This window comes from Pristiophorus japonicus, chromosome 18, assembly GCF_044704955.1.
Source record: "Pristiophorus japonicus isolate sPriJap1 chromosome 18, sPriJap1.hap1, whole genome shotgun sequence".
In the NCBI taxonomy this organism is placed as follows: Eukaryota; Metazoa; Chordata; class Chondrichthyes; family Pristiophoridae; genus Pristiophorus; species Pristiophorus japonicus.
The window spans coordinates 54,397,372-54,405,407 of NC_091994.1; the positions used below are offsets into that span (position 1 = coordinate 54,397,372).

Consider the following 8,036-nt stretch of genomic DNA (forward strand, 5'->3'; position numbering starts at 1 on the left):
TGGGTGTGGAGCAGGGAGAGGTGTAAAGTTGCTGCTGTTTGTTGCAGAAAAGGAACAGTTCATAACCCCTGCCTCCTCCCATCAAACTTAAGTTTGGTATTGACTGCAATAATTGTACTGCGGTGAATTAATGCTGCTTTCAAATGGAACCCTTTCCTTACATCCATCACTTGTGGAGAATTACTTTCAGTATAATCTGTGGGTTAGGCATCACCAGAGAGGAGATAGTTAGTGTTGCTTTCTAACTTTCCACTTCCTCTTCCCATAATTGTGCAGTGTTTTGCTGCAGGTTTTTAAAATTCATTCTCCGGATGTGGGCGCGCTGACGAGGCTGGCATTTATTGCCCTGAGAAGGTGGTGGTGGGCTGGTAGAGCTTTGATGCAACTGTAGCAGCGACTTGGCACATAGCAAGATCCCACAATTGACAATGACGCTAATGACCAGATCATCTGGGGCTTACCAGGCCACTTCACAGGGCAGTTAAGAATCAACATAGTTGTGGGACTAGAATCACATCAAGGCCATACCAGGTAAGGACAGCAGGTTTCTTTTCCTAAAGGCTTCCTGGCCTCTCCCTCTAGCCAGCCATAAGGGGGTGGATGGGAGCTGACTGTCCTGCAGACGTGGCTGTCACCATGACCTCCATTCAACCCTGATTCTATGGGTCGATTGTAACCTTGTCATTTGGAGCTCCATGGGTGTGCACTGTTACTCTGCTACTTATATTGGAGGTGTCTGCCTTGGATCAGGAATAGCACTCTTACCTGAGTCAGATTGTCTCCACTTGAGACTTGAGCCCACAATGCAGGCTGACATTTCCGTGCAGCCCCGAGGGAGTGCTGTCTTTTGGATGAGACATTAATCCGAGCTTCAGTCTGCCCCCTCAAGTGGACATAAAAGATCCTATGGTACTATTTGAAGTAGAGTATGGGAATTCTCCCAGTATCCTGGAATGAGGAATGGGGTACTGAAGTTTCATGTTCAGCCATGAACTCATTGAATGGCGGTGCAGGCTCGAAGGACCGAATGGCCTACTCCTGCACCTATTTTCTATTTCTATGTTTCTAACACTTCCTCAACCAACATTATCTGGTCATTTGTCATTTCTGGTTGTGGGATATTGCTGTGTGCCAATTGCCTGCTATGTTTGGCAGCATTATGGTAGTGTCTACACTTCAAAACAAGCCATCTAGGCTGTGAAGTGTTTTGAGACATCCTGAGGTCATGAAAGGTGCTTATGAATGCAAGTTCTTTTTTTCTCTGCCTTGCAGAGAAAGGTATGTGAGCCCACATATCACCAGGGCGCCTTGAGTTATGTAAGATTGTTCTCGTCAAGCCAAGTTGTTTAAAAGTGGTCAACTTTGTCAAAAAATGGCTGATCAATTTTTTTTTTGTTTCCAGGCTATTTGGATCATGAGACCTATCGATGCTGTGGAAATTTGGGACCACCCTTGGACTTGGATTCTTAGCAGACTCTTTCCCTTCTTCATTATAATTTCTACATTTATTCAGCTATGAGGGTCAGGCATGTGTTTTTCCATACTTACAATTGCACATGTCCAAAGTCTTCTGGTTCTGTAACAGCAGCTACAGAGGAGCTAGCAGCCGTCCAGTCTAACTATCCCAGAATTTACCCCACACTCCTTGGACAGATCATGTGTTCAGGAAGTTTTCCACACACCTTAGCACTGCACAGTTGGAAGCGCTGGGTCGCTAGTACTTATCCACATAGTTCTACTTTACTTCACTCCAGGTAAAAACTGATCCTGATCTAAAACTTCTGGCTCTTTGACATGTTGCAGCAATCCCCCAGTATAAAAACACTTTTCGAATATTAAAATTATGTTGAATACATGACCAGGTTGCTGCTATCTTAACAAATTTATTCTGCATTTGGAGAATTCTTAAACAGGACAATTGTGTTTGATATTGTGTTTTTGTACAGCTAGCTGGTACTGACCGCTCAAACTGCTATCCCAGGAGACCTCCCGGTCACAAGAGCTGTACGAAACATAAAAATCTAAGTTTGGAAAGCACTGGTCCTGGCTAGCATAGAAATAACAGCTAATTAACCCACGGCATTTGGTAGACTCCAGAGATGGTGAGGTTCTTCTGTGCCGAAGTCTATGCTGATCAGTAACTTGCACTCTCTTTTAATGTAGATTTTTTTTTTAAGGTAACAATGTGACATTGTATGCCATGAGAGTGGGAGAGAAAACACAGTAAAAGTGATTGATGAAACTGCAACACACAAAATTGATCCTGTTGAATTCTCGCGAATAGAAATTTGTTTAAATTTAGTCTAATGGCCTGTCTGTAACCATTAATCTGCCGCACGCACACATACTAATCATGGTCGACCGCCCTTTGTACATATTCTATCGGGAGGTATATAGACAAAGTGGGACAGTACCCCAAGGGTCAATTCTGATTAGACTGAAACTTGCTACCAGTACTTGTCCTCTAACCTGGAGCTTTTTTAACCAGATTTAGCCGACATGAGTTAGTGAAATGAACACTTCAGTCACATTGAAACTATAGCCCACCGAAGTGTTTATCACTCACTCAATACTGTTCCCTACAATAAAACAATGAGAACAGTGAAAAGATTCACGACCTATGCCTGTGTATTTTTGTTTGTTCTATACCCAGCCCCTGTTCAGCTGCTACATTCAGGATTAGTGTCTATCCATTGCCTGTTTGGATTCTCATTAGTGATGAAAGTTTTCCATTTTTAAGTACATTTAAGCTACAATACTATCCTCTGGTTGACCAGTGATCTGTGCAGCAGTGGTGTTCACAGGCCTTTGCTGGAAATAGTGCCTATTTGGGCACTCGTAATCCTCGGCAATAGTCTACATCCAGTGAATATTTATAGAGTAATGAGTAATATTACCATTTGTCGAAAGGATAATGGCTACACTATGATGGTATCTGAATATGAAGTATTGGGTGCACCTTGCTCTACAGTTAGGGGAATGGTAAAATAAGTTAGAGACGCAGCCTCTCTCAGGTGCTCAGAGTGGGCACCATCATGCCTTTAGTACAGGAATCAGTAAGTTGCTCACCTGCCCTCTTATCCGGGCCAGGGTGTGAATGGAGAGAAAGTGAAATATTATAAATTGGAGATGGGTGCAACAAGCTATAAATATGGCTTTGTCACCGTGACATTTGCAGCATTCTCCATAAATGTGTTGCCATTTATGCCACTAAACTGTGTCCCAATGAAACTCAACTTGAAGCTGTAAACTTCTATAGTGAATACAAATTGCAATACAACAAACCTATCAACTTGATTTTAAAATCTCTAGTTCCAAGAAAGCTGCTGAAATCAGTGAGTATAATCTTGCTATCTATTTGTCTGCAGGTTGGTTCTGATTTCTTTTGTGTGTAACTCCACTAATAATGAGATGGTGAAGACTGGGCATGTGGCTCGTGGAGCACAGTGCATCCGATACTTCATGTCCAGACACCAACGCAGTGCACCATAGTTGTATCACACAAACTAAACCTAAAGCAAAAGTGGTTTCTCAGTGAAATGTTTTTTTTTAAACTGCACTTGTATGTTGTGTCTCGATGCAAATGTTAACACTATTTGTATTTAAACTACTTGTAACTTGCCTCCATTTTTGAATTCTTGCGTATGTTGATGAATTGTTTGCCATCTGTATTAACTTTTAGACATCACAATTTTTTGTGGAATGGGGGAGAGAAGTAAAATTGGGAAATTGAAATACATTGGTTTGCACGCTTGAATGGAGCATAAATGTCCAGGCCCTATTTAGAGACTGAGCTTGCAGTACAAAAGACCACAGCAGCATCCCTGTATTTCTTGTGCCAGTGGTTTCATTTGTACTGTGATGCCTGTTTTTTTTTCTCATTGGATATTTTTTCTGCATCTCTTGCCTCTCTACATGGACTCCCTCATTTCTGTCAAACCTCTGTGCTGTTTAGCAATGGCCAGAGGGAAAGCTGCAGCCAATCCAGTCTCTGGACAGCCGTCTGGGCCAACCAGGATTGCAGTTTTAGCATTTGGTGGTTTGACTATAAATCTCGGTGTGGATAATTGGGATTCAGTTCTGTTCAATGTGTGAAGTGGCAGTTACTGTTTCCTTCAACGTAGACATGCTTGCACGGCATTCCTTCCTAATATCTGCTGAAGTATTGCAAGTAGAATGTGGCAACTTTGAATGCTTGGATTTGAACTGTATAATGTGAGACTATGGAGGAGCCCTGGATTGTACTTGACCCATGTTACACTTGGTCTAATAATGCTTACTGGAACAACTGGCTGTGTAAAGTGTAATTGGAATGAATTGGGTTTCTATACCAGAATAGTGGGCAGAGGGAGAGATGATATCCATGTGTTTCAAGCTGTTCAAAAATCCTTATTTCAACATAGAAATCACTTGCATATTTATTATCATTGCCATTAACAGGTACTTTTACACTACAGGGGTGCAACTGACTGCAAATATGCAGTTCTTTCATCATCAGCTGCATCCCATATTTAAATGATCTGATGTTTGGGGAAGCATGACAGTGAGTGTTATTGGCTTGGGGCTAATAGGTTTTGTTAAAATAAATGCAGGGAGATGGTCCACAGCCAGACTGCTGGGTAGATCGATTCCTCCTACAGCTGCAAGGCTCCAATGTAAAGTGAATTTCAGCTGTTTCCTAACCTGCACTGTACCAGTCCTGGGAGTGCTTAATGTTAACACTGTCCAAAGTAGAAAGATATTTCATAAATTAAACACAACTGTTTCACTTTAATGTAGCAAATAATAGTTAGAATCTTCAATAGTGTGTGTGTGTAAGGAATGTGGCAGTTCAGTGCTGATTAATGCCTGCTTGTTACTCCGGGTAGTTTGATTATGCAGTGTAAACACCAGAAACTAAGTTGTTTCATTTACCTTTTGCTTAGTGACAAGTAAATCATTCACACATCCAATTTATACCAAACTCTTCACACTAACTCCTCATCCATTTTTTTTCTTTAAAGATATCTTTTTTGGGTTCTGTTTATGATGGGAAGTTTAACTGGATAGTTGGCTGTTTTTATTGTGCTACCTCCATGCTATCTGCAGCCATTCCCTGCATGAAGCTTCTCTTCCCTCCCTCCCCCCCCCCCCCCCCCAAATGAGTATACAGTGTGTTGGGGCTGACTATTGGCAAGGGGTGAGATTTTGGCAGCTGCCTGGTAGCTATGGCCTTCAGTTGCCTATGTAAATGGTAGATACCTTTGTGATCATTAGTGTGTGTCAGTATGGGCAAGGTACTGCCTAAAACCACTGCTGCATAAATTCTCGTAATGCTGTTTGTCTCAATCTACATAGCCAAATGTCATACTGTAAGTAGGGTGCGTGAAGCAGATTGAGCTTTTGTTGTTTTTACTTTCTAAAAATCAATGGCCTAAACTAGAAACATGATGTTCGAATAATTGTTCGACCAGACCTTTCATCTGAAAATGCATTGTTTCATTTTTGTGTGTGCATAAAGCAAAATTAGGCACTGAGCTTTTGTGTGGAATGACCTGAGGAACTAGATGTAATCTGGTTGATTGTGCTATCTGCTGTGGCTCAGTGGGTCGTATTCTCTCCTCTGAGTCAGAAGTTTGTGGTTTCAAGTCCCACTCCAGAGACTTAAGCCCAAAAATCTAGGCTGATACTCCAGTGCACTCAGAGGTGCCATCTTTTGGATGAGACATTAAACCTGCCTCTTTAAGGTGCACGTAAAAGATCCCATGGCACTATTTAGACGAGCAGCAAGGGAGTTATCCCCAGTATATTGGCCAATATTTATATCTCAATCAACATCACAGATTCTCTGGTTATTATCACATTGTTGTTTGTGGGTGCTTGCTGTGCGCAAATTGGCTGCAAAGAGCTTTGGGATGTCCTGAGGTTGTGAAAGGCGTTATATAAATGCAAGTCTTTCTTTAAACCAGCTGTACCTCTCAGTTACAGGTTTATGTTGAGATCTGCTATGCAGTAATTTTTCTATACTTTTCAAAATTGTATTGTTATTTGGCTGAAACAGACCTGTGGAACAGTCAACTGTAAAACTGGATCAGTTCAATTCAAAACTAACCATTAAATATTATAAACAAATTGTTGCAATAGTGAGTACGAGTGAGTACTAGTGGTTTTAAGGACCCCAGTGTATTGCAGAATTAATATGACTTGTTGGGGTGTGGGTTTGTACTTGTGATTTGGGAGACAGTGTTTCTGGTCATTGCCATGCACCATCGGGTAGTACTACATGAAGACAAGAAACTGGGTTCCTCCTGAATAATCCCACCTTTTTAAATGGGAGCACTCGGTCGGCAAAAACTGCAAGGAGATCCAGAGGGATAATGTATAAATTGCATGGAAGTATTGGGGGTGGGGGGGGAAATTATATAACTAATGCCCATGGTGGTGAGTATGAGGGCTAACTTCACTTGGTGAAATATTTGGGTAACCATTAATTGCTGAACTGGGAACGAAGGTTTATTGTTGTCGCTTGTATAATTTATGTATCAAATATTTTATAAATGGTTATAACAAGAACAAAAGTATCTTTCGTCTAATTGAGAAATGGTGCTCATATTGCTTACCAGTGACTACTTCGTGGTTGACCATTGAACTCTGGCAGCGCATCTAATTTTTATCTAAGGAATGGATAATGCGCACACGTAAAATATCAGTGGATCTCCTGTGGTGTTTCCCAGGCCAAGTCAGAGGATACTTTGCTTTATAAGGACGAGTGCATTTTTCCATGTAGTATTCTGCTGCTTTGGTGTAGATCTGGCCCCTCCCTTTAAGGATCTAATTACTGGGGTCAGTTGGAAGCCAGATGTTCTTGGGCACCTCCTGAGGTCAGCTGAAGGCTGTTTTTCTTCCTGCAGCAGCAAGAATGAGTGACTGGTTTTCTTGTTTTTTTTTATTAAAAAAAAGTGAAAGATTGTTTTTTTTGTCAAAGTGTGACACTTTGAAGTGTGACAGATCTTTATATACTAGACCTGTGAAATTTCTCATGGTGAGTTGGAGGTTACTGTTGCAAGGAGCTGATGGGTCTTTGATGCATGTAACTCCTGCCAGTTACCGCTAATAAAGGCCATGCTTGTTTTGACATTTCATAAACAAAAAAAGGTCTGTTGCCTTCACTGCAACTCATGGTTTCCCTGGCTGGTGCTGTCAGTCCTGCAGAAGGGGAGGAGCAATGCTTACAAACAGCAATTTCTGTGAATTATGTCTTAAAAAAAATAAACTGTTCCTGGTGTGTTGTGGACCCAGGGGCGGATTAACTGCGGGGCGGATGGGGCTGCAGTCCCAGGCCCACCGAAGAACATAAGCCCACCAAATAAATGTAGGATAAAAAAAATAGGCCGAATAGAATTCACATGTTGAGAGAAATTTGCATATATGTATAGAAATCTAGTATTGCAATGTTACCAGAACCAGAATATATATCTTTTCTTTCATTGTTGAATATACTGGTCTATGCTTTCAGAATCAGAATCGTATATGTAATGTCATGAACATGAACAAACGTATGTCATCGCTGTGCATTTGGAAAGAGGTAATATGATAGGTCCAAGTCAGCATGGATTTGTGAAAGGGAAATCATGCTTGACAAATCTTCTGGAATTTTTTGAGGATGTTTCCAGTAGAGTGGACAAGGGAGAACCAGTTGATGTGGTATATTTGGACTTTCAGAAGGCTTTCGACAAAGTCCCACACAAGAGATTAATGTGCAAAGTTAAAGCACATGGGATTGGGGGTAGTGTGCTGACATGGATTGAGAACTGGTTGTCAGACAGGAAGCAAAGAGTAGGAGTAAATGGGGACTTTTCAGAATGGCAGGCAGTGACTAGTGGGGTACCGCAAGGTTCTGTGCTGGGGCCCCAGCTGTTTACACTGTACATTAATGATTTAGACGAGGGGATTAAATGTAGTATCTCCAAATTTGCGGATGACACTAAGTTGGGTGGCAGTGTGAGCTACAAGGAGGATTCTATGAGGCTGCAGAGCGACTTGGATAGGTTAGGTGA

General features: G+C 41.6%; 1 protein-coding gene across 1 annotated transcript in view; it reads left to right on the top strand.

Moving 5' to 3' along the window:
* smim7 (small integral membrane protein 7) overlaps positions 1 to 6,111 on the top strand; it is a 41,513-nt gene extending 35,402 nt beyond the window's left edge. Inside the window, exon 5 of the mRNA XM_070860062.1 lies at positions 1,403 to 6,111. Coding sequence (XP_070716163.1) covers positions 1,403 to 1,418 — 16 coding nt within the window. The 3' untranslated portion in view covers positions 1,419 to 6,111. The remainder of the gene's footprint in view (positions 1 to 1,402) is intronic.
* The last annotated feature ends 1,925 nt before the right edge of the window (positions 6,112 to 8,036 follow it).